Source organism: Vigna umbellata, chromosome 11, assembly GCF_029865625.1.
Source record: "Vigna umbellata cultivar VRB3 chromosome 11, Vumbellata_1.0, whole genome shotgun sequence".
In the NCBI taxonomy this organism is placed as follows: Eukaryota; Viridiplantae; Streptophyta; class Magnoliopsida; order Fabales; family Fabaceae; genus Vigna; species Vigna umbellata.
Genome location: NC_142175.1, coordinates 13913407 through 13940442, shown reverse-complemented (window position 1 = coordinate 13940442; position 27036 = coordinate 13913407). Strand labels below are relative to the sequence as shown.

The following is a 27036-nucleotide window of genomic DNA, read 5'->3' as shown; positions in this document are numbered from 1 at the left end:
TGAATACTACTCGGCAATACTGAAGTTGCCTTGAAAAGTAGTAATAATTTGATAGCTTCAACGACAGCCTATTGATGACAAATTTATGAACACCGAAAAACGGCGCCAAAAACTTGTTTAACCCTCGGCAAGTGTGACCGAATCGTATCAAGTAATAAACTCAGTAAGACCAAGTATGGTTCTCCCAAAGGACTCACGGCCTAGTTAGTTATATGATTTCTTGATTATTTAAGACTTGAGAACAAATTGTTATAAGTTTCAAATGCAAAAGACAAAAAGTAAACATGTATGCATGTGATGATCAATGGGAAAGAAGAACACAAACACTGAACGAATTATATGGATGAGTATGTTGTTGGGGTAATCAATTTCATCTTATCCACTTTCATATATTTTTGGAATTCATCATTCTTTTCATCAATGTTAATGTCACTCTCTAAATTACCTTAAACCCGATGTCTCGGTGAAGAAAGCCTATCCTTAATTACAAGTTCATACAATTCCTAGCATCCCTAATAATTAATTCTGAAGCACAGAAGCTTAAAGGCAACCAACCCTCATATCCCTATGTCTAGGCAATATGCTATTGGGAGAAGACTTCCCCGCATGTGTCCATATCGACAAAATCAATAATCATGACATCGAATGAGTTAAACAATGCATGCTTTGAGCAAAGAGGAAAAACCCTAACTATTAATGAAAGAAAGCATGTATCAAATAAGATGTTTAAACACAAATTCCATATATGAGAGCTTCAAAAGATTACATTGATTCCCCAACAACAAGAAAAGTTAGTTCACCATATTCATGGTGAAACTAGATGAAATAGAATGAAAGAGTGAAAGATAGAACCCTAGAAAGTTGAGTAGGTAGCCTTAGCATCCAAGATCTTCCTCCAAGGGGTGGAAAGGTGAGTGTTTGCTTCGTACTCTGCCAAAGATACAAACCCTAGGACGTCCTAAAGCTTATATACTATTTTAAAAAATACAGAAAATTAGGCCCAAGCCCATAAAAGTAACAGAAAACCGGTCCAAGCCCATTTAGAATGGCGCTCAGCGGTATTTTACCGTTGAGCGGTACTAGCGCATGATCCATTTTGCCCCCCAGCTGCTGTTTTGCCCCTCAGTAGTGATTTTGACACCTGAAAACTGCCGCTCAGCGCAACATTACCGCTCAGCGCCACTCGGTCGCAACCTTTTCTGCATTCTGGTTGACTTTTCAGCATTCTGGTTGACTTGTTGACTTTTCTGGTTGACTGGTTGACTTTTCTAGTTTCTGGTTGACTTTTCAGCATTCCAATCATTTGGTACTTCAATTCTTCTTTCAAATCATTCAATTAGCCTACAAAATCAAGGGAATCTTGTACAAAACCATTAAATTCACCTTCAACTCTCTTATTCATAAAACTAAATAAAAAATATGAGTTCAAGCTAGTTTCTAAGTCTTAAAGGTTGCTTTTGGTATCAATTTTAAGCATAAAAATAACAGTTTTTCAACTGTTATCACCTATGAATCAGCATATAATGTGCACAATCTCAACATCAATCAATGTCCAAGCATCATCAAGCAATACTCATCATAAGTTTCAAACTAAGTACATCACAACCCTATTCTAAAAACATAAGCAAATAAGTGCAACAGTACAAAACAAAAGATAACAAATCTTGCTCAAGAGGTGATAACATCCATCAGTAGATGCTATCTCAGTTCCTCATTAACCCCTGCTATTATCTGAATCTTCCTCCTCTCCTTCTTCTTGGATCCTATAGTCTTGATTCTTTTGTCGGATGAGGAGGCCATCCCTGCATCAAACACAATTCACAAAACCACAAGACACATTGTTAAGCATTAGTAAACCACAAACAACTCCCTAAAACGCTCCTTATCTTAGAATGCTATAGGAATATGAAGAAATCAGCCCCTAACAGCAATGCTCTCACCAAACCCCAAACTTGGATGGAAACTTGATGTAAAAATGGTTGAAAGAGAAGTTTTGTGAAGGGGGAAGGAGGAAAAAGTGTAAAGAACTCTTTGGAGAGTGTTGGAGAGTGTGTAGAAATACGGAGATCTGAAAGTGGCGACCAAGACACGCCCTAGGGTATAAAAGAGACCTAATGGGCCACATCCCGCTAAGCCCAAATAAAACAAACCAATCAGCCCAATCTGCAGCGGTCGCGCTTAGCAGTAATTATGTTGAGCGACATTTGCGGCACCAACTCTTCTTCTTCCTAGCTTGCCCTAAGTGTCCTTTACCAATGCCTCTCACTACCCTAATGCATTTAGTTTCTCACATCACTCAAACGCTTAATCCCTATAACTAGAGCATAATCCAAACAAACAAACAAAGATAAATTCAATCAATTGGGTTGTCTCCCAGGTAGCGCTTGTTTAACGTCACAAGCCGGACCCAAAATCCTCCAGCGCCCATCAGTAGGCACAAATATTTTCTTACCAACACCCATCAGTAGGTGTAAACAAACCTAGTATCCCTTAGTAGATACTTAACCACCTAGCATCCATCAGTAGATGTTATACCATAAAATCTCAAACAACATAAATCAATGTCCGAAAGTTTATAAAATTACATAACCAAACTCAAAGAAGTTAATGTTCTGAAATCACTAGGGTGTCTCCCAGTAAGCGCTCTTTTAACGTCATTAGCTTGACCCAATAAGCTCAAGTTCCATCTTCAATGTTGGTGTTCCTCTTTTTTTCATCACACCAAATCATCAGCTGTTTTCGGTCCACCTTTTTTACTCTCCTTGAATATGGAGCTTCAATCTCTATCACTCCATTCTCTTTATAGTCTTTCACAACCCACAACTTGTTCTTGAATCTTACTGGTGTACCAAGTTTGAGTTGTGCCTAGATTAAGTCATCATGAACCTTCCTTCCTTTTCCATCTTTTTCTTCTTCCCTAACCTGTGACAAGAAACAATGTTTACCTTTGAAGACGAGCTTTGCAGCTTTTAAATTAGTCAAGGGTGAATCCTTACATGCAACTTTATGACTAGCCTCCTTCTCTTGAATCTGCTGTTCCCCTTTCAAGACATTAAAGATCACCTTTTCTCCTCGGTCTTGAAGCACTATTGATGAGTCAATATTTTCTTGACTTCACTTAGTTTATTGTACTGGATTAATTAGAGAATTGTGCTTGAATGTCCAATATTTTCCAATTTTTGCTAATTGTGCTTAATTTGACTAGAAATTCTTATTTTAATTAATTTGAAGGCTTAATACCCTCTTTGGTCCCCAGATATGGTGAGTTGTGTCAATTAAGTTCCTTCTTTTAAAATTTTGGGTGTGATTTGACTGTGTTTACACTTGTTCCCCATTGCTCCTATATTTCTTTTGGTTTATAGCTTCTAATCCATATTTATCCTCCCTTGTCCTTGGCCCCATTACATCCATAAAAGACCTTTTGATTTGAACATGCTGATGAACAAATCTTAAAGCCCCAAAAACGGAGTCAAAGACTTGTTAACCCTCGGCAAGTGTAACCGAATCGTATCAAGTAATAAACCTGGTACTGATAACAGTTGAAAAACTGTTATTTTCATGCTTAAAATTGATACTAAAAGCAACTTTTAACACTTAGAAACTAGCTTGAAATCATGCTTTTGGGTATATTTTTAGAAATAAGAGAGCTGGACAGGTTTATGCTTGATTTCAGTGTTTTTATGCAGGTTTTAAGGTGAATTTGGTGAAAGAAGTGAAGAAGGATAGAGATGGAATCAGAAAAGACATCAAAAAGTGCAAAAGGAGAAGCCGCAACTGCCGCTGAGCGGCAGTTTACCGCTGAGCGGCACTCAGGCAGTCACGTTGGCTCCGCTGAGGGGTGAAAAGGCCGCTGAGGGGAGAAAACAACTCACGCACTTACCGCTTAGCGGCACTATTTTTGGGCTTGGGCCTAATTTTTTGTAATTTTAGAATAGTATATAAGCTTTAGGACGTCCTAGGGTTTGTATCTTTGGCAGAGACGAAGCAAACACTCTCTTTTCCACCCCTTGAAGGAAGATCTTGGATGCTCAGGCTACCTCCTCCTCTTTCTAGGGTTCTACCTTTCATTCTTTCATTATTATTCATCTAGTTTCACCATGAATATGGTGAACTAAACCTTGTATTGTTGTTGGGGAATCAATGTAATCTTGTGAAACTCTCATATATGGAATTTGTGTTTTAAAGTCTTATATTAAGATATATGCTTTCTTTCATCTTTAGCTAGGGTTTTTCGTCTTTGCTTATTGCTTGCTTTGTTTAACTCATTCATTGCCATGATTATTGATTTTGTCTATACGGGAACGTACGGGGAAGTCTAGATCCGGGGAATTTCTCCCAATAGCATATTGGTTGCCTTTAAGCTCCTGCACTTTAAGAACTAATTACTAGGAATGCTAGGAATTGTATGAACTCGTAATTAAGGATAGGCCTTCTTGCAAGGTGATTTAGAGAGTGACATTAGCATTGATGATAAGAATGATGAATTCCTAAAACTATATGAGAGTGGATAAGATGAAATTGATAACCCCAACAACATACTCATCCATCTAATTCATTGAAGTGTTTGTATTATGTTTTTCTCCATTGATCAAATTCATGCATACATATTTAATTACTGTCTCTTGCATTGAAACCTACAATCAATTTGTTCTTAAGTCTTAAATAATCAACAAATCACATAGCTAAACTAGGCCGTGAGTCCTTTGGGAAAACGATACTTGGTCTTACCTTGTTTTATTACTTGATACGATTCGGTCACACTTGCCGATTGTTAAACAAGTTTGTGATGCCGTTTTTCGGTGTTCATAAATTTGTCATCAAGTTTTTGGCGCCGTTGCCGGGGACTCGTGGTTTAACTAGTTCATTTGTGTGATTATTGATTATCTTTGACTTGAATTTTGAATTTTTGTTTTTATTTTTTATGTTTTTATTTTATTTTATTTTATTTTCTGTTTTTATTTTATCTTCTTATCTCTTATCTTATATCTTCTTTTATATCTTTTTGTGCTAACCAATTTTTCTAGGGTTTTGTTTTCTTGTGTATGCAGAAAGCCATCCGAACTAGGAGCAAGAAAACTGCAGAACCTCTTCTTGAAGGTTTAGACGAGAGTAGACGGAGGAGAAGAATTCGTACATCTAGAGAACTTTTTCCTCCTCCGGAAACTCTGTGACAACCATCACCACAAGGTTCTGAACATAGCACTGAAAATATGAAGAATAATAATGCCAGAAGAACTCTTGCAGATTACACAAATATAGCTGGACCTCAACACTTTAACAACATCGCAAGACCAAGGGTCAATGCAGTCAACATGGAGGTTAAGCCAGCATTAATTCAACTGGTGAAGAGTAATCAATTTAATGGGCTGTCTCACGAAAGCCCATATGAGCACCTCACAACTTTTAATGAGATTTGCAACACGGTGAAAATAAATGGGGTGCCAGACGAAGCAATCAAACTTAGCTTGTTTCCATTCTCATTAGGAGGCAACGCTAAGCTTTGGTTAAATTCTTTTCCAAAAGAAAGCTTTACAGAGTGGGAAGTAGTGGTGACCAAGTTCCTAAACAAATACTTTCCACAATCAAAAGTAAATAAAGGGAAGCAAGAGATTTCATCATTCAGGCAAGGCATGGAGGAATCACTGGGGCATGCATGGGACAGGTATAAAAGCTTATTAAGAAAGACACCCACGCATGGCTTTGACGATGTGCAAGTAGTCCTAATCTTCCTTGGAGGTCTTGGTTCACAAACCAAGATGATGCTTGATGCCTCAGCAGGAGGAAATATCAAATGGAAAACTCCAGAGGAAGCTACAGAAATCATTGACAATATGGCTACTAGTGACAATGAACTCAAAGTGAAAGCAGATTTCTTAGTCAGAAGGAGTTGTTACAATCAAATGATGCTCTGCTTATTCAAAATAAAATTATTTCTCAACAGTTGGAAGAAGTAATTATGAAACTTTCTCAATTACCACAAGAAATACAAAAGGTTTCAATGGTTCAATGGCAACAGCAAAAATGGCAAATGCAATCTACTCCATCTGAGAAGACAACCAAACTTGACGAGACTTTCCAAAAATTCTTGAAGACGAATGCATCTTATTGTAAGAATGTGGAAGTTGCATTTGAAAATATGAAGATCCATATTGAGCAAATAGTTGACAAGATGAAAAATGGTAATATCAGAAAGGAGTGTAAAATTGTTGTCACGAGAAGTGGTAAGGTGCTAGAGGAGAGAAAAAAAGAAAGAGAGGAGAAAGAAAATGAGAGTGAAAAAGAAACATGTGAGTGGAAAGAAAGAGTTGAGAGAAAAAAAAGAAAGAAGAAGAAGATGAAAAAAAGAAAAAAACGAGAGAGAAGAGAGAGATGAGAGACAGAAAGAAAGAGAGTTTGAAAAACCACTTCCTTATCCAAAGAGCTATTCAAGGAAGGAGAAAGAAAAACAACTGGAAAGATTCATGGAGCTGTTTAAAAAGTTGGAGATCACTATACCATTCCCTGAAGCATTGCAACAGATGCCATCATATGCAAAATTTTTGAAGGAACTGCTTACAAAGAAAAACAAATACATTGAGAAGGAAACTATCAAGGTATAGGGTAACTCCAGTGCAATCATACAGAAATTACCTCCTAAGCTTAAAGATCCAGGAAGCTTCACTATTCCATGCACCATAGGAGACTTGGAAGTTGGAAGAGCATTGATTGATTTGGGAGCTAGCATTAATTTAATGCCGTTATCCATGTGTAGAACAATTAAAGGTTTGGTAATCAAACCAACCAAATGGCTCTTCAACTGGCGGACAGGTCTCTTAAATATCCATATGGAGTGGTTGAAGATGTTTTAATGAAGGTTGACAAATTTGTATTCCCAGTAGATTTTATTGTAATGGAGATGGAAGGGAATTGTGATGTACCTCTCATTCTTGGGAGACCTTTTATGAAGACTGCTAGAGTTTTAATTGATGTAGAGAATGGTAAGCTTAAATTGAGAGTTGATGATGAAGAAGTCACTTTTGACGTATCCAAGGCCATGACATATCCAAATGATGATAAAGCATGTTTTCAATTTGATGAACTTGATGAAGTTTGTATGGTCCAAGAAAGGATGGTGCGGTATGTTTCTCCACTAGAGAAAACTCTTATTGATGCTTGTGAAGATTTAGATGAAGAAGAAGAGAAATTAATTGATGAATGTCTGATGGACTTGGAAACATTGAAAAAGAGTCCAGTGGAAGATCCAATGTTTGAAATAATTGAAAAGGAAGAAGAAGTCAAAGCAAAGCCACTAGAATTAAAAAGATTACCAGCACATCTGAAGTATGTTTTTCTAGAAGAAGATGGAATAAAGCCAGTCATCATCAGTAACTCTTTATCTCTACAAGAAGAAGAATAGCTGATAGAAATTCTGAAAGCTAACAAAGAAGCAATTGGGTGGTCAATCTCAGATCTTAAAGGTATTAGCCCAACTTATTGTATGCATAAGATCTTTATGGAAGAGGATTATAAACCGAGTGCTCAACCACAGAGAAGGTTAAATCCTGTAATGAAGGAGGTGGTTAGAAAAGAAGTATTGAAACTGTTAGAAGCTGGTATCATTTATCCAATCTCTGATAGTGAATGAGTGAGTCCAGTACAGGTGGTTCCAAAGAAAGGTGGGATGACAGTAATTCATAATGATAAGAATGAACTTATCCCTACTCGGACAGTTACTGAATGGCGGATGTGCATTGATAACAGGAAGCTAAATAAAGCCACTAGGAAGGATCATTTTCCTCTTCCTTTCATGGACCAAATGTTAGAAAGATTATCAGGTCAAGCTTTCTATTGTTTTCTAGATGGATACTCTGGATACAATCAAATTGTGGTAGATCCAAAAGACCAGGAGAAGACGGCCTTTACTTGTCCTTTTGGTATCTTTGCTTATAGAAATATGCCGTTTGGATTATGTAATGCTCCAGCTACATTTCAAAGCTGTATGCAGGCAATTTTTGCAGATCTCTTAGAAAAATGCATTGAAGTATTCATGGATGATTTTTCAGTTTTTGGAAATTCTTTCCAAAGGTGTTTGGCTAATTTGAACACTGTTCTTAAAAGATGTGTTCAGACAAATCTTGTTCTTAATTGGGAGAAATGTCATTTCATGGTAACTGAAGGAATTGTGCTGGGACATAAAATTTATGCTAAAGGAATTGAGGTAGATAAAGCTAAAGTAGAATTCATTGAGAAACTGCCTCCACCAACAAATGTAAGGGGGATTAGGAGTTTTCTCGGTCATGCTGGGTTCTATAGAAGATTCATTAAAGACTTCTCAAAAATTGCTAAACCATTGAGTAATCTTTTGATGAAGGACGCTCCTTTTGTGATGAATGAAGAATGTTTGAAAGCTTTTGACATATTGAAGAGCAAATTAGTGTTAGCTCCAGTAATTGTAGCCCCAGATTGGAATAGAAATTTTGAATTAATGTGTGATGCAAGTGATTATGCAATAGGAGTTGTTCTTGGCCAACGAAAAGAATAAATTTTTCATCCAATTTATTATGCCAGCAAAGTTTTGAATGATGCTCAATTGAATTATGCTACCACAGAGAAAGAATTTCTAGCTATAGTGTATGCTCTAGAAAAATTTAGACCTTACCTTATTGGGTCTAAGGTGATTATCTATACAGATCATGCAGCTATCAAATATTTGTTGACAAAGCCAGATTCTAAGCCACGACTGATTAGATGGGTACTACTCTTGCAAGAATTTGATGTGGAAATCCGTTATAAGAAAGGAAGTGAGAACTTGATTGCTGATCATTTGTCACGGTTAGTCAACAAGGAGGTCACTAGCAAGGAATCAGAGATCTGGGAATCTTTTTCAGATGAAGCACTCATGTATATTCAGCAGAGGCCATGGTTTGCTGATATGGCTAATTTCAAAGCTGCAAGGGTTATGCCAGAAGATTTAACTTGGCAACAAAGAAAGAAATTTTTGCATGATGGCAAGCAGTTTGTCTGGGATGATCCTTATTTGTTCAAGATTGGAGCAGATAATCTTTTGAGGAGGTGTGACAAATGAAGAAGCAGAAGGAATTCTCTAGCATTGTCATGATTCACCTTATGGAGGACATTTTAATGGAGAAAGAACAGCAGCAAAAGTTCTTCAATCAGGGTTTTATTGGCCAACTTTATTTAAAGATGCTCATAATGATGCTAGAAATTGTGATAAGTGTCAAACAGCAGGGACGATCACTAAACGTCATGAGACGCCATTACAAGGCATTTTAGAGGTTGAGGTTTTTGATTGTTGGGGTATTGACTTTGTGGGACCTTTTCCTCCATCTTTCAACAATGAATATATTTTGGTAGCAGTGGATTATTTGAGTAAATGGGTGTAACATCCCAAAATACAGTAATTACTATAATTCAGAATTAATTACAATTAACAGTAAATCCATGCAGTCTTTATATTAATAAAACGAAGAACAAAAGCCGAACGGCTTAAAGTACAGAACCACTATACAAGAAACGAAAATAATACAGTTTTAGGACGAACGATTTTACAAAATAAATAACCGAACGTTCACTTTCAAAAGCTAACATCTAAACTAAAAGAAAAACGGACGTCCTACTGTTCCGCTTTCACTTCAACTTCCACTAAATTTTCTTCCTCGATCACATCCTCTAAGGTGGCCTCACCTTCTGCTCACATCCACACGGATGATCATTGCAAGACAGGACGAACGTACATATACAATGGACAACACAAGGAAAACGAAAGGGTAAGCTTAAGTAATTTAATTTATACATCAACATATACACTAACATTTCAATTCACACAAGCACATAACTCAACATATAACATCATCCGAAATCTATATATATATATATATATACTAGACCGACCGTCCGGACTGTATGAATCTATGTAGTTACAAGCGTCCTTGCACCCGAGTGATGTAGTAACTGGGATACACCAAACAGCTGCCACTCGAGGTTAGTCCGTTCTTACGTCGCCCATGTTAACTTATGGACTAAGGACCTCCTGCCGTTCCCACGCATGACATACTCCCTCTACATGAGGATGAGTACTCACGAAACATCAGGATGGACAGCGAGTCTTAACTTATCCACAGTCATACTTTACCAAATTTAATATTCAATGTATATGAGTCGTTCCTCCCTGGAATGCTCGTTCAAATTCCATAATCGTATAATCATTCAATATAGTGTTCACCCTTCCAAACTTCATACTTTATCATTATTTTCATCTTTAGTTTCCATTACTCAAAATAACGAACGTTCAACCCTCTGAAGGATGAGGACGAACGTGAACAGTGAGACCGAGAGGTACACATCGCCAATCAGAATAACTCGACATATGATTATTTGACGAACGTTACTGCTACTCAATTTAGTTGAATAGAATGACTCTAGAATGATACCTATCAATATTCAGAATATTCTAAGTACCAAGATGTTAAGTAGAATCCAATCGGATGAAGATACAACAAGATGAGGAATTGACTACACTATGAACCCTTAGTTTAAAGGAGTCGACTGCCAGTCAATGACCGAACGCGACAATATACTTTTACGAAGTATTTGAACGAACGTTAGTTACGTCCTTTAAGAAAATCCAAGGTAAGGACGAACGTTCGGTATAAGACCGAACACTCCATTAGAACAAACGCTGGGTAGATGACCGAGCACCAATTATGACGAACGCTTGGTACAAGACCGAGCGCTATTTGGGACGAACGCTTGGTATAAGACCGAGCGTTACTTAATTTAAGGTATAATTTAATATTATTTGATCTAAGGTATACGACATCTCTATGCTAAGCCGAAAGCTCAAACATAGTATTTCAAATGGGGACGCTCGTTCTCGATCAGAGTTCTTTCCAAATGAAAGAATTCCATTCTAAGTCATTTTCAGGGAAACCGAACGGTATAAGACCGTACGATGACGAGCGTAATTTATCATAGGGAGAATTATCATATTCAGATTTTTCAACTATCTTAACTCAACATTTTTCATACAACTCAAACTTTATCATTTTCATATCCATCATTAATTCACATACTTTATAGAATTCATCATATTACAAATTAAACTATACAATAAACATTCATCTTCCAACCCATACGTATCAGAATCAACATGCAGTTCAACCAACAGAATCACATTCATTCATGCATAAAAACGATCGTTCCTGCATACTCAATCAGCACATATACATACAGTAAATCCATATCATGCTTTCATACAACATACAAGTATAAATTAAATTATTAAGCTTCCCTTACCTGGATCAGAAGTGAACGTCCTAACTCAAGGTGTTTTGATCCGTCCGCTAACAGTTTTCTACCCTCAAAGGATCACTTAATTCTTCCAACCAGATCTACCTATAAAACCAAGAAATACTAAGAACTTAACCTTTCATGCTACCAGAATTTGGCTTTGCATGAGACAGAAAACGTTCGACGAAGAAGAGAATACTTACCAGTTTCAAACGTGAACTTGTTCGGTTTACTGGAAAGCTTAGGACGCCGGAATCTCTTCTACGGTCTCTGAAATGGGATCGGAGTAGAGAATGGTGAATTACAGTAGAGAGAAGATGAGAGGTTCTAGAGAGAAGGTGGAGAAGAAGAAAGGTTAGAATCTTGGTGGAGAAGAAGGTGCATGTAGAGAGTGGGGAAATGTTTTTAGAAAAATTAGTTTTCTTCCCAAGGTCAAAACGGACGTGCACTCTCATGCGGACACCTGTTTTCCACTACCGATTCAGAAGGTTCCAAAGTGACATTTGACAGACGGGTGGCAGAGAATGTGAGTGGATTTTAATGTTCTGAGTAATGACGTGGGTGCGTTTTTCAACGCACGGCAGAGTGGTTTAATTGCATTAAATCTGATTGGACAGGTGTTTTGCAGAGGTAATTATCTAGGGTCTTACAATGGGTGGAAGCATTAGCTTGTCCTAAAAATGATGCTAGCACAGTAATTAAATTTTTGAAGAAGCAGATATTTTCACGTTTTGGCACTCTAAGAGTGTTGATTAGTGATGGAGGATCTCATTTTTGCAATTATCAGCTAGATAAAGTACTCAAACATTATGGAGTGAAACATAAGGTAGCTGCACCTTATCATCCACAAACCAATGGACAAGCTGAGGTATCTAACAGAGAAATAAAAAGGATCCTGGAAAAAACAGTGACTTCATCAAGAAAGGATTGGTCACTAAAGCTGGATGATGCTCTTTGGGGTTATAGGACGGCAATGAAGACTTCTATAGGACTATCACCGTTTCAACTAGTCCATGGGAAAGCATGTCATTTGCCAGTAGAGTTGGAGCATAAAGCGTTGTGGGCTTTGAAATTCTTGAATTTTGATCCTTATGAAACTCAAGGTACACGCAGAAGGCAGATCCTAGAGCTTGAAGAAATGCGATTACATGCATATGATTCATCCAAGGCTTATAAAGATAAGATCAAATTCTATCATGACAGGAAGTTGGTAAATAAAGTTTTTAATCCAGGACAACAGGTACTATTATTCAATTCAAGATTGAAGATATTCCCTGGGAAATTGAAGACAAAATGGTCAGGACCATTTGTAGTAAAAGGAGTGCATCCACATGGAGCAATTGAAATATTTAATCCAGTTGCTGATGATCCACAGAAAAGTTGGGTGGTGAATGGTCAACGCCTCAAGCCTTACTTAGGAGGAGAAGTGCAACATTTGTGCACAATGATGCAGTTGGTTGATCCTTGAAAGTTCGGGTCAGGCTCGTGACGTTAAACAAGCGCTTACTGGGAGGCAACCCAGTGTTCTGAACTTAATTACTATTTTTTTAGAATAGGGTTTGATGTACTCAATTGGAAACTTTGTTTGGTATAATGGTTTGCTTATGATTGTGATTGTTTGATAAGTGATGCTTGATGATACTTTGATATGGATTGATGTTGAGATGTACATTATATGCTTATACCGGTGATGCACAAGCTTTGTGAACAAATGCATGATATTATGATTGTGATTGTGATATTAAGTAGGATGTTTATGTCAAATATGAATGAGCTTATATGTGAGGTTTTGAGCTTCAGAGTTTTTGTGATTGAATGCTATTCCTTTGGAAACATGAATGACTTTGCCCAGGTTTTCTATGATTGAATTACTTGCTTGTTTGCATCATATGATCAAGGCCATTTTTTGGTAACCCTTATATTAGCCAATTTCATGATTAGCCACTAAAAGAGAACACTATGTGTTCTATCCTTTGAACCCTTAGCCTTCAATATGATTTGAAAACCCTTGTTGAAAAACTTTACCTTGAGTTAAGATGAGAATATTTTGTGGTACGAATAAATGTTCAAGTTTGGGGTTGTTGAAAAATAGAAAGGGAAATTGAAAGCATTGAGCTAAGAGTTAAGAATTAAGTATGTGAAAAGAAAAAGAAAAAGAGAAAGAAAAGAAAAGAAAAAGCAAGGCTCAATGCAAAGGAAAGTTGGGAAAAGTAAGAATGATTGTGTTGATATGATTCTCTTAACTCAAGGGTTTTGTGATCCAGAAAAACCAATTTTCTTGTTAGCCCAGCCACATTATAAGCCATTGAAAAAGTCCTTGTGATGATGCATGCTTGTGAATTTATTTGATTGTGGTTAAATGAAAGGCAAATACAATTCATGTGACATTGTGATAGTAGAGTGAATGAGTGATTGCCTCTTATACACTTGTGTTTGAGTGAAACACTTTACCTAGTGAGGAAATATTCATTGAGCACATGAACATCCATGTTTAGTTGATTGATCATTCATGAAAAATAGCATTTGTTGGATATTAAGTAACTTTGTGAACACTAAGGCATGTGCACGTCTTAATTGAAATCTTTGTCATGAGTTTGATTGAAGTCTTTACTTATCTTGAAAAGAAGATTTTTGAATGAGTGAACCATTATAAGGATTGGTAGAAGATTGAGTTACATCTTGTTTGCTTGAGGACAAGCAAAGTTCTAAGTTTGCGGTTGTGATAACAGTTGAAAAACTGTTATTTTCATGCTTAAAATTGATACTAAAAGCAACCTTTAACACTTAGAAACTAGCTTGAAATCATGCTTTTGGGTATATTTTTAGAAATAAGAGAGCTGGACAGGTTTATGCTTGATTTCAGTGTTTTTATGTAGGTTTTAAGGTGAATTTGGTGAAAGAAGTGAAGAAGGATAGAGATGGAATCAGAAAAGACATCAAAGAGTGCAAAAGGAGAAGCCGCAACTACCGCTCAGCGGCAGTTTACCGCTGAGCGGCACTCAGGCAGTCACGTTGGCTCCGTTGAGGGGTGAAAAGGCCGCTGAGGGGAGAAAAAAACTCATGCACTTACCGCTGAGCGGCACTATTTTTGGGCTTGGGCCTAATTTTCTATAATTTTAGAATAGTATATAAGCTTTAGGACGTCCTAGGGTTTGTATCTTTGGCAGAGACGAAGCAAACACTCTCTTTTCCACCCCTTGAAGGAAGATCTTGGATGCTCAGGCTACCTCCTCCTCTTTCTAGGGTTCTACCTTTCATTCTTTCATTATTATTCATCTAGTTTCACCATGTATATGGTGAACTAAACCTTGTATTGTTGTTGGGGAATCAATGTAATCTTGTGAAACTCTCATATATGGAATTTGTGTTTTAAAGTCTTATATTAAGATATATGCTTTCTTTCATCTTTAGCTAGGGTTTTTCGTCTTTGCTTATTGCTTGCTTTGTTTAACTCATTCATTGCCATGATTATTGATTTTGTCTATACGGGAACGTACGGGGAAGTCTAGATCCGGGGAATTTCTCCCAATAGCATATTGGTTGCCTTTAAGCTCCTGCACTTTAAGAACTAATTACTAGGAATGCTAGGAATTGTATGAACTCGTAATTAAGGATAGGCCTTCTTGCAAGGTGATTTAGAGAGTGACATTAGCATTGATGATAAGAATGATGAATTCCTAAAACTATATGAGAGTGGATAAGATGAAATTGATAACCCCAACAACATACTCATCCATCTAATTCATTGAAGTGTTTGTATTATGTTTTTCTCCATTGATCAAATTCATGCATACATATTTAATTACTGTCTCTTGCATTGAAACCTACAATCAATTTGTTCTTAAGTCTTAAATAATCAACAAATCACATAGCTAAACTAGGCCGTGAGTCCTTTGGGAAAACGATACTTGGTTTTACCTTGTTTTATTACTTGATACGATTCGGTCACACTTGCCGATTGTTAAACAAGTTTGTGGCGCCGTTTTTTGGTGTTCATAAATTTGTCATCAGGTACAACCAAGTATCGTTCTCCCAAAGGACTCACAGCCTAGACAGTTATGTGATTTATTGATCAATTAAGATTTGTGAACAAATTGTTGTAAGTTTCAAATGCAAAAGACTGAAAAGTAAAGATGTGTACATGTGATGATCAATGGGCAAGAAGAAACAAAACACGTGAATTGAAATATATGGATGAATATGTTGATATGATCATACATAGGTCTAGAATGAAGAGTTTCAGAGTGACAAAAAGCACAACAAAAAGTAGAATAGGTTTCATAGGCGTGTATTTGCCTCTTTGATTTCTTTCTCTTAGTTATTGTGAATAAACGCTTATAAACTCTTCTTTCTCTTTAAGAACAAGCAATGTGGGACTTTCCATGGCTTGGTCTTAAAAAGAAAAGGAGAGGAAATGGGCGTCCTAGGCGTTAGTGCAAGATAGCATAGGTAGTTTTCATGTTTTAAACTATAGGAGAACTAGTTGCCTTATAAACCCTTTGGAGTGAAGAGATTTCATCAATGTGGGACTTCAAAGCTCCTAGAGGATGTGCAGTAATGTCCCACATCTCCTAGATCTTGGATCCAAGCTCATTCCGAAGGCTATATAATAAGGCTTAGGGGTCTCCTTTGTACACTCACCTTTGAATCAATTGATTTCTTGAGTTGATTTGCATATTTGCAATCCTCTTTTGAGATAGTATTCTGTCTCCAAAGTCCCTCTTTGGGCAGACCTTATCTTGCTTAAGCAAGTTGCGGTCCTCCTTTGATGCTTATCTTGGAGCCTCCTTCAAGTGGCGCATCTTTAAGTCATAAGTTCCCTTTTCTCTAGTCTTTTCCATTTTTAATTTCTCTCCACTCTTTTGTATGCCATTTAGAATATTCTCTCTAGGTATGTTATTCCCCATCATGTGGTATCATGAGCCTTAGGTTTTTGATCCTCTTAGGAATTGCAGGCTAGAGTAGAATAGCTTAGATGAGTTCATTTTTCGCTCAGCCATTTCAATTTTCGCCTACTGTTACGTGAATGTTGTGTCAACTTGTGTGTCTTCATTCGAGTTCAATTCTTATCCGTTTTCCATGTAATATTTTTTCACAGTTTCATCTAGATGTCTATTTCCCCTTATAGTTTTTACTTTGTTCGAATTTGTAACATCCCAAAAATACAGTATAAACTATATAATAGAATAATTACAATTAATCATAATTCAGATCAGTCTTAAAATTTAAAAAGAGCGTACGGTTCTTGGCCGAACGGCCTTTGCAAAATAGCAACACACTTAAACTGTACCAAATCAGCAAACATGACCGAACAATTTACAAAATGAATTACCGATCGGTCAAATTATTCAAAGGGAAAGGTGACCACCTTACATTCAAACTAAACTACTGACCGACCGTCCTATTGTTCGGTCTTCACTTCTACTTCCACCAAATTTTCTTCTTCTAGCGCCTCTTCTAGCAGCTCGTCTCCTTCTGCTCACATCCACACGGATGATCATTGCAACGACAAGGACGGACGTACAAAACGAGACAACATAGGAAAACACAGGGTAAGCTTATGCAATTTAATTCAAGTATTACACATACATTTCACATATTCAGACACATCAAATACATTTCAACATACACTTCAAGCAAGGCCTATCACTAGACTGACTATCCAGACGGTATGAATTCTGTGTAGCTACGACGTTCGTGCACCCGGGTGATGTAGTAACTGGATTACTCTCATCAGCTGCCACCCGAGGTTAGTCCGTTCCGTCCAAAGTACCCCTAAGGACTAGGACCTCCTGTCGTTCCCACACATGACCTACCCTCCTCTACGTGAGGACGAGGACTCATGGAACATCAGGATGAACCGCCCGCTAAGCATTACCACATTCATACTTTACAATTTCAATAGTCATACATGAGTCGTTCCTCCCTGGAATGCTCGTTCAAAAATCTCAACGTTTCCTTCATCTCATATACTTTTCATCATTTATTATCCATCATTTTACTTTCATATTTATCATCAATATTAAGACCATCAAATACCGAACGTTTAGTCCTCAGTAAGAACGAGGATGAACACTGTGGACGAGACCAAGAAGTCGTTCGTTCCAGATCAAAATAATACCGAGAGAGTTACGATTAGGTTTTAGGAATAAACCGAGTACTATCATATTCTATATGACGAACGTTATTCACTACATAAATCAGTTGAATGAACTGACTCTCATGAGTTCAAACGAATACTCAAAGAATAAATCGAGGATGGAGGCTCCATGCCGAATCCAATGAATGTAGACACGTCAACACGTTAACGAACCATATTTAGAGTAATTCACATACAGAAATCCAATGCCAGTAAATGACGAACATGGTAAAGGAAAATTCTGCTGAAGTTGGACGAACGCTATTTCACCAAGATTGATTCTACAAGAAATGAATACGAGCGCTTGGTATAAGACCAAGCACTACTTAGTATGAACGCTAGGTGTAAGACCGAGCACTAATAAACTTCTAATAAAAGGTTTGATAGGTATATTAAGATACTATTGAAGTAGTGTTTACGAACAACAATAATATACAATTACATATATATATATATATATATATTTTGAGTTTATCACAGTAGACTCAGGCACAACTATGCTTGGCCGAACGCTCAATCATAGTATTACCACACGAGGGCGCTCGTCCTACACTAGGATTCTCTCCAAATGAAAGAATCCCATTTTAACTATGTTCACCAGAAAAACCGAACGGTCAATGACCGTTCAGTAACGAACGTACATTATCATAGTAAAAATTTCATATTCAGATCTCATTGATATTTAACTCATTTTTCAATACATCATTTTTTAACCTTATAACTTCACATAAAACATCAATTGACATACTTCGTAAAACCTATATCATGTTAATAAATCATACTCCAAACAATTACTCATATTCACATTCATATACTTCAAACATCTCAACCATCATGCATTATATTCATTCATTTCAATAACGGACGTTCATATAGTACAACCACATACAGATTAAATTAAATAAGCTTCCCTTACCTCAAAGCGTGAACGTACGTCCTACAGACTGAGACTCAGTTCGCCGAACTACGATCCTTTCTACCCTCAACGCTCAACTACTCTTCGAACCAAAATAAAACAACACACCAAACTCGTTCAGAATGTAACTAAGAACCCATGCAACCAGAACTTGGTTTGCATGTTTACAAGAACGAACGATTAAAGACAAGCAAGACTTACCTGTTCAGAATTTGAAACCAATCGGATCAAACTAAAGCTTGGGACGCCGGAAGTATTCCTACGGTGCCTGAATGGAGATCGGAGTAAAGAATTGATGAGTTTTCTTAGAGAGAAGAAAGAGTTTCTAGTGAGAAGCAGGAGAAATGGGAAGTCTAGAGTTTTGGGAAGAAAGTTGCATGCAGAAGAGAGTGGGATGGAAGTTTTCAGAAAATCATTTTCTTCCCACGTCAAAACGAGCGTCCGCTCTTCTGCTGACACCTGCATCCCACTATCTGATTTCTGATCCTCGTTTCTTGACACCTGGCGTCTGCACAGAGGGTTTTGGGTGCGTTTTAAATGAGCTGACAGGAGGGGTTTGGGTGCGTATTTACGAGGTCTGACATTCCCCGTAACAACAAAAATTTTCGTCCTCGAAAATTAAACTTACCCGAAAACAGATGGGGATACAAGTCCCTCATGGCATCTGATGAGAGGGTCGCACCTCTCACTAAAGTTGTGCATAAAAGAATGCATTATAGTGCTAGGAAGTGACTCCTAGGTCGTCTCTCAAGGACCAAAAATGTTGCTCATATCTGCCTGGTCCTCAAAATCTTTCTCGGTCTCCTCAGGTGCAAGAGTAGGACCATCGGAAGGTGGGAAAGTATGTGGCGCAGTAGTAAGCTCATGACTCTTCTCCCCATCTTCTATGTTGATGCCACTATCATCATCATCTAGATTCTGAACAGTCTGAAATGGCAACTCTGAATCTTGAGACTGTTCCTGATTAAGCTGAGTGGCCATCTGCCCTATCTGATCATTCAAACTCTGAATGGACGCTCTGGTCTCTTGCATGAACTCAATGTTCTGCATGGCCATCTGCCTCAGTAACTCCTTCAATGTAGGCTCGGAATTAGAAGGTTGAGGAGCTATTTGGGCAGGATCATCATATTGCTGACTTTGGTATTGCTGGACTGGCGGAGAAATAAAGGTATTTTGAGATGGTGCTTCCTGATATTTTTGTGGAGTTTCATACCATCCCAAACTAGTGTCATTCCATCCAGAATCGTTGTTGTAACTATTTTGCACAAGAGGGAATTTCTTCAGAAACTGATGCTTAAGATTTTCCCATCTGCTAACGCATCCTCGAGGAAGACGATCTTTCCAATCCTTTGCTGCTCCTTTTAATGAGTACGAAAATGCCCTTAAGAAAACCTGATCATCCGGGACATTTGGAGGTTTCATAAAACAGCAAATTCGATAGAACCGCTCCAAATGTGCATGTGGGCATTCATCTGCAAAACCATGAAACTGGGGCAACAATTTTATCATTCCAGTGTTGAGAAAGAGATGATCACCATCCCTATTAGGTAGAACTGGCTCCCAAGGAGCGCTCTCAGGAAATTGAGGATGAGCCATATAGTTCTCAACATAAAAATCAGCAGAATTACAACCAGAGTACCATGCAGAAGGAGAATCATGATCAGAGGCACTCGCAGAATAAGCATTATTCACATAACCAGAATAGGTAGACATGGAAAAAGAAAAATACTAAAAATTACGAAACAAACAAACACAACACATTTAAACATGCAACACGCACACACAAAACAGAACATCACATCACATCACATCACAACACAAGACAAAACACAACACACACAAACACAACAAAAACCTAAGACTGAACCATTGGTCCCCGGCAACGGCGCCATTTTGATGAGAGGGTCGCACCTCTCACTAAAGTTGTGCATAAAAGAATGCAGTATAGTGCTAGGAAGTGACTCCTAGGTCGTCTCTCAAGGACCAAATGTGATTCGAGACTCAGGTCAAACACGCAGGGGGGGGGTTGTGAAAAGTTTGTGAATGCGGATGAACTAAATAAAAAAAATGAAAATTAAACACAACCGAATAAAAGCATTAAAATGAAACTACAACAGATAAATATCCAAACACAATTCAAGCTGTAAAAATGCAACGGTGACACTAAAACATTAAATGCATAATATTGTCATCTATCCTACACATTCACCACCAAAAAGAAGAAAATCATTTCAATATATAATATAAAGTATTTTAAGGCAAAAGAAATAAAAGAAAATAAAACTTCTCTACTGTGACCTATTCATCTACCAAAAGAAATTAAAATTGTAAGTGCTCTTTCTTCCATCACAGTGCATTTCCAACATCTATCATATTTTAATCCATATGCTCCACCTATTACCAAAAAGCAATTGAAAAGACTTTGCTCATACCTATCACCGTACCCCTACCACATCTAATCACTTCTTCATTCTCAAACAAGAAAAACCATTCTCTTTTCTTCCAGCCGTGACCCTACTACCGTGACAACACCCCATCTATTCTTCATTTCTCAATCATCGTGCATATTACACTACTTCCATCTAATCACCTTGTCACCACTTTGCTGGATCAGCTGCTTCCGTGTGCCTTCCTACTTTCTCCAATTAAAAATGAACCTAATCTCTAAAACAATGAAAATCTTAAAGGCTGATTCCCGTGTGCACCTTCCAGCCGTGTCATCATTCTCCAACTCCACGTGCTCCTTTCTTGTGAAATGAATTCTATCTTCTTTCCCAGGTGGCGGCTAGACTCGCTTCCCACAATTCCCTAAGCCAAAAATAAGTGCTCTCCTTCCAATTTAATCACCGTTGTTGCCTCTAAAGTAAATCACCGTGTGCACTCCCAACTCCTAGAATCAGTCGTGACACCGTGCAGATTTTTCTTCCCCAAATAAAAACGTTCCAGCCGCACTGCATTTCTCCTCCCAAGTAATCACCGCTTATGTATAAAGAAAGAAAATTGTCTTGCTCTTTTTCTCAGAAAACTAAAGTGCTTCTCCCATCATATCATCATCAAGCCATCAACGTGTAGGAATCAAAAGAAGAAAATAACATTCAATCAAAAGTGTTGTAACTAAATGGAAGCATCCTCTCCAATTGAAAAAATCAAAACTCCAAGTAATAGTAGCTGAAAAACGTGTACACACCAACACTCAAAAAAATGTAAAACCAAGAGCCCCCCAAAGAGAACCGAGACCGAGAGTGTGTGGGGCTGGCTTGTGTGGCGACTGCACTCCATTTCTTTAAGGCCGTGTGTCCCCCTTTTTTTAGGGTAGGGTCCACACAATAAAACCTTAGGGTGCCAAGTCATTAACTTTTAATTTTGGGTCTAATCTAATTTACCAAAAATTAACCCAAAATATAAGAGTTGATTCAAAAATTCTAAACTACTGAATTACAATTTAATTAATTCAAAAATGTCTGCGTGGAGAGTCTTGAATTTATTTGGCATTCTTCCTGATGTCCCAACATGTATTTCCGAAATTTTCCTGCACTTCAAAAAATGCACTTAATCAGCTCAGAAAACCCAAATTAGCACAATTACAAATTTCCGACCAAATTAAGCAGAATTCGGAAAAGGGGGAAATAACAAACAATTAAACACAATTCCCTGGTTTATTTAAGTGCATTAAACTAAATATAATTCAAGAAATAACGACTCATCAGCATCCTCCACTTCCCATGTAGAGTCGCCAATCTTCTCGTCCCAGACCACTTTCACCAAACGGATGGCTTTCCTCTTGTAGTACTCGGTGCGACTGTGTTCAACGCGAACTGGTTGCATTTCCAGCATGCGGTCTTGACAGAGACGAACATCTTCTAACTCCAGTATGTGAGAAGGGTCGGCTGTGTACTTCCGGAGTTGGGAAACGTGGAAGACTGGATGAAGATTGGACAGTTGAGGAGGCCAGGATAACTCGTACGCCACTGGTCCGATCTCCTTCAAAATTTGATAAGGTCCGACGAACTTGGGAGACAACTTCTTGGGTCGGACGGCTCTGCCTACTCCAGTGGTTGGATTTAGCCTAAGAAAAACATGGTCTCCTGCAGCGAACTCCAATGGCCTTCTTCTCTTGTCAGCGTAGGACTTCTGTCTACTCCTCGACGTCTTCAACCTCTCTTGGATTAACTTCATCTTCTCAGTCGTCTGCTGGATAAGCTCAGGTCCGGTCAACACCTTCTCTCCTTCTTGAAACCAGCAAAGTGGCGTTCGGCACTTCCTCCCATAGAGAGCCTCAAACGGAGCCATTCCGATGCTAGACTGAAAGCTGTTGTTGTAGGTGAATTCCACTAGCGGTAAAACTTCATCCCATACGCCTAAGTGATCTAAGACGCACGTCCTCAGCAAATCTTCAAGCGTCTGGATGGTCCTCTCTGATTGACCGTCCGTCTGAGGATGATAGGCTGAACTCATCTGTAGTTTGCTACCGAGCTCGCTTTGCAGGGATTGCTAGAACCGAGAAGTAAACCTTGTGTCTCAGTCCGAAATGATGCTGGATGGGACTCCATGTAAACGAACGATCTCGTTGATGTAGAGCTGAGCAAGCTTCGTCATGGACATCTTCAAGTTAACCGCTAGGAAGTGTGCGCTCTTCGTCAGCCGATCCACTATCACCCATATGGAGTCGTGATTCTTGACCGTTCGGGGCAAGTGGGTCACGAAGTCCATGGAAATGTTGTCCCACTTCCATTCAGGAATCTTGCTGAAGTAGACCGCCCGGCCTCTGGTGCTCTGCCTTTGCTCGTTGACAAGTCAAATAGGATGCTACGAAACGAGCGACATCACTTTTCATTCCTGGCCACCAGAAAGACTTCCTGAGGTCTTGATACATCTTAGTCATGCCAGGATGCATGCTAAGACGACTCTGATGCCCTTCCTCCAGAATAGTCCTCTTCAGCTCGCCGTCGTTCGGAACGCACGTCCTGTCTCTGTAGTGTAAGAGACTGTCCGTTCCAGTGTTGAAATACTTTTCTTGGTCTGTACCGAGCGCGCTCAAAATCTTTAGCAAGTCTTCATCGGCTGATTGTTTCTCTCTGATCCGCTCAAAGATATCGCTGGACACTCTAAGGTTGCAGCATCTGATACTGTTCGGTTCTAAGTCGAACTGCAACCTTAGATCTCTAAAACTCTCCACCAAACTTAATTCTCGGACCATCATGGACGAGACATGAACTACCTTTCTGCTTAAAGCGTCCGCTACAACGTTCTCTTTTCCTGGATGGTAAAGTAGTTCGAAGTTGTAGTCCTTCAAGAACTCAAGCCACCTCCTCTGCCTCATATTCAACTCCTTCTGATCAAAGAGGTACTTGAGGCTCTTGTGATCACTGAAGACTTGGAAAGTTGATCCGTACAAGTAGTGTCTCCAAATCTTCAACGCGAAGATGACCGCTACCAATTCCAGGTCGTGCGTTTGGTAATTCTTCTCGTGGGTCTTCAGTTGTCGAGAAGCGTACGCGACCACCCTTCTTTCTTGCATAAGTACACAACCCAAACCTTGATGAGAAGCATCACAATATACCTCGAACGGTTTGGCCGTGTCCGGAATAACCAACATTGAGCGCTCATTAACTTCTTCTTCAATTCCAGCAAACTCACTTCACACCGATCGGTCCAAGCGAACGGGTGATCTTTTCTCGTCAGCTGCGTCAACGGTGCTACTATCTTAGAAAATCCTTCAATAAAGCGCCTATAGTAGCCCGCGAGCCCCACGAAACTTCAGACTTCAGTGACCGAACAGGGACTCTCCCATTCTAAAACCGCTCGTACTTTGGCCGGATCTACTGAAATCCCTTCAGCAGAGACGACGTGCCCCAGGAATTGTACTTCTCTCATCCAAAATTCGCACTTAGATAACTTGGCGTACAACTCCTTTTCCCTCAATACGCCAAGTACGATCCTCAAGTGTTCCTCATGCTCTTCACAGCTCTTGGAGTAGATGACAATGTCATCGATGAAGACGACCACGAACTTTTCCAGGTACGGTCGAAAAATGCGATTCATGTAGTCCATGAAGATCGCTGGTGCATTAGTGACACCGAACGGCATCATTACATATTCGTAGTGTCCGTAGCGAGACCTGAAAGCAGTCTTCTGGATATCTCCTTCCTTAACCCGAATTTGATGATACCCGATCGCAAGTCAATCTTCGAGAATACGGTCGCACCATGTAGTTGGTCTAGCAGATCGTCAATCCGAGGCAGGGGATACTTGTTCTTGATAGTCAGTTTGTTCAATTGCCTGTAGTCAATACAAAGCCGAGAGCTGCCATCCTTCTTCTTCACCAAGAGAACAGGCGCTCCCCAAGGTGATATGCTCGGCCTGATAAACTACTTATCCATCAACTCTTCAATCTGCTTTTTGAGTTCAACCAACTCAGCTGGTGACATCCGATAAGGTGCCACCGAAATGGGTCCTACCGTCGACACTAAGTCAATCGTAAACTCTACCTCGCGAGGAGGAGGTAGTCTAGGTACATCGTCTGGAAAAACGTCCGGAAATTCATCTACAACCGATCGTCCTTCACTCTGCTTACGACCGGACGATCGTTCATAACTTGAACCTTCAAACTCTTCATTCGAGTGCGTCATGATTAGGAAGCAACTGGCACCCTCCATGATGTCTTCCTTCAATTGACCGAGCGTCACAGATAAATCTTCTTCTTCTTCATCAGGAAAGACTAACTCCTTCTTACCACAATCTATGAGAATGCGATTGGTAGCCACCCAATCCATTCCTAAAATCACCTCTAACTCTTTTAGAGGTAAACAGATGAGGTTCACCTTATATCTACGCCCCTCAACCTCTATAGGACATCTAACACAGACTGTAGACGTCCTAACCTCACCAGCCGCTGGGGTTGACACCACCAGGTCTAACTGCACCTCATTCTCTGCCAATCCCAGTTTCTCAACGCACGCCTTCGAGATGAAGGAATGTGTTGCCCCCGAGTCAAATAATACACAGCAAGATTGTCCATATAGTAAGCATGTACTGATGATAAGTGTACCTGAGCTTGTTGCTTCAGCGCTCGTTATTGCATATACATGCCCAACTGCCTGCGCTCGACCACCCCTTCCTTGTTGAACTCTTCCTGAGTTTGGTGGCCTCATGACCGCTCGTCCCCCCATATTACACTCGCTCTCCAGATGACCGTTTCTTCTACAGCGAATGCAATATTTCCCTCCAACCAACTGAGGACAGGATGATTTGTAATGGGGTCCTCCACACTGAAAACATTTGACTGCCCCATGCTGTCCAGACTGTCCGACAACCACCATAGATTGGGTGTGAGACCCACTAGCGTTCGAATGTAACGCTGGACGAGAGTAGGGCATCCTGCCCCTATTCAGATTAGTCCTTGACAAAATCGGTCCCCTAACTGCTTGTTGTTGCTTCTTCTGATGATCCACCTCAGCCACATTCTTCTCCAACACTTTGGCCCTCTCAACCATTGCAGGAAACGACCTAATACACAGGCTGGATATCAGTAACTTCAGATCACTCCTCATCTCATTCTCAAATTTCCGACACTGCCACTCTTCATTGGTCGTCATGGTATTGAAACGAACTAGATGCTTGAACTTATTGGTGTACTCAGAAACCGACATACCACCATGCACCAACTGGAGAAACTCTACTTCCTTAGCGAAACGGACGCTATCCGGGAAATACTCTTCATAAAACTTGGTCCTGAAAACTTACCAGGAGATGGGACTTTGAGCGTCCGTTAATATCATCTTCATGCTCGTCCACCAATGACTGGCCTCTCCAGTCAGCAGATACTCAGTGAATGCGAGTCTATTATCATCAGGGCACCTCTTGGCATTGTAGATCCGCTCCATGTCTCGCAGCCACTGATCTGCCTCGTCAGGAAGGCACTTTCCACTGAATTTTGCAGGGTGATGCTGGAGAAAATTCTCTAAACTCCACTCGGTCTGATGGGTAGCGTTGGAAGTGGATGCTCCAGATGTATTCCTCGTAGTCGCGATAATCTCCATCAGCTGTCTCTGGGTCGCTTCAGAGTTAACACGAGCGGCTTCCAAACTCTATAAGGCGGTAGTGTTCTGCTGCACCAAGGCAGAGTTCTACTGTTGGAGTGCTTCTATCACTGATTCTAACAGTCTCGTGTTGTCGGATACAACACGGTCGATCGGTTGAGGAGGTGGTCTTGGTGCCATTAGTTCTCTGAGAAGTAGACAAAACGAACGTTAGTCAAGTTCAAAGAGTTCAAAACACTCATTAAACAAACATCGAGCACACACAAAAACATAGTGTACTCATAACATACAGTGTCCTTAAAAGAACAACACTGTACCACTAATGTAACATCCCAAAAATACAGTATAAACTATATAATAGAATAATTACAATTAATCATAATTCAGATCAGTCTTAAAATTTAAAAAGAGCGTACGGTTCTTGGCCGAACGGCCTTTGCAAAATAGCAACACACTTAAACTGTACCAAATCAGCAAACATGACCGAACGGTTTACAAAATGAATTACCGATCGGTCAAATTACTCAAAGGGAAAGGTGACCACCTTACATTCAAACTAAACTACTGACCGAACGTCCTATTGTTCGGTCTTCACTTCTACTTCCACCAAATTTTCTTCTTCTAGCGCCTCTTCCAGCAGCTCGTCTCCTTCT

At 39.3% G+C, this 27036-nt stretch overlaps 1 protein-coding gene across 1 annotated transcript; it reads right to left on the bottom strand.

The window, feature by feature from the left end:
* Window positions 1-24712: 24712 nt before the first annotated feature.
* Window positions 24713-26383, bottom strand: LOC148191020 (uncharacterized). The gene is made up of 3 exons (XM_088101255.1): window positions 26088-26383; window positions 25130-26042; window positions 24713-25009 (listed from the first exon to the last, which is right to left on the bottom strand). Exons 1-3 carry the CDS (start codon window positions 26381-26383, stop codon window positions 24713-24715), a joined length of 1506 nt encoding a protein of 501 aa, XP_087957381.1.
* Window positions 26384-27036: the final 653 nt, after the last annotated feature.

Bases quoted from the DNA above. Each gene is read 5' to 3' on its own strand.
- LOC148191020 (XM_088101255.1), bottom strand. From the start codon at position 26,383: ATGGAGATTATCGCGACTACGAGGAATACATCTGGAGCATCCACTTCC. The intron at 26,043-26,087 runs GTAAGTTTTCAG...TTTCCCGGATAG, and splicing joins GCTCAAAGTCCCATCTCCTG to CGTCCGTTTCGCTAAGGAAG. The intron at 25,010-25,129 runs GTGATTTTAGGA...GGTCAATTGAAG, and splicing joins TACCTCTAAAAGAGTTAGAG to GAAGACATCATGGAGGGTGC.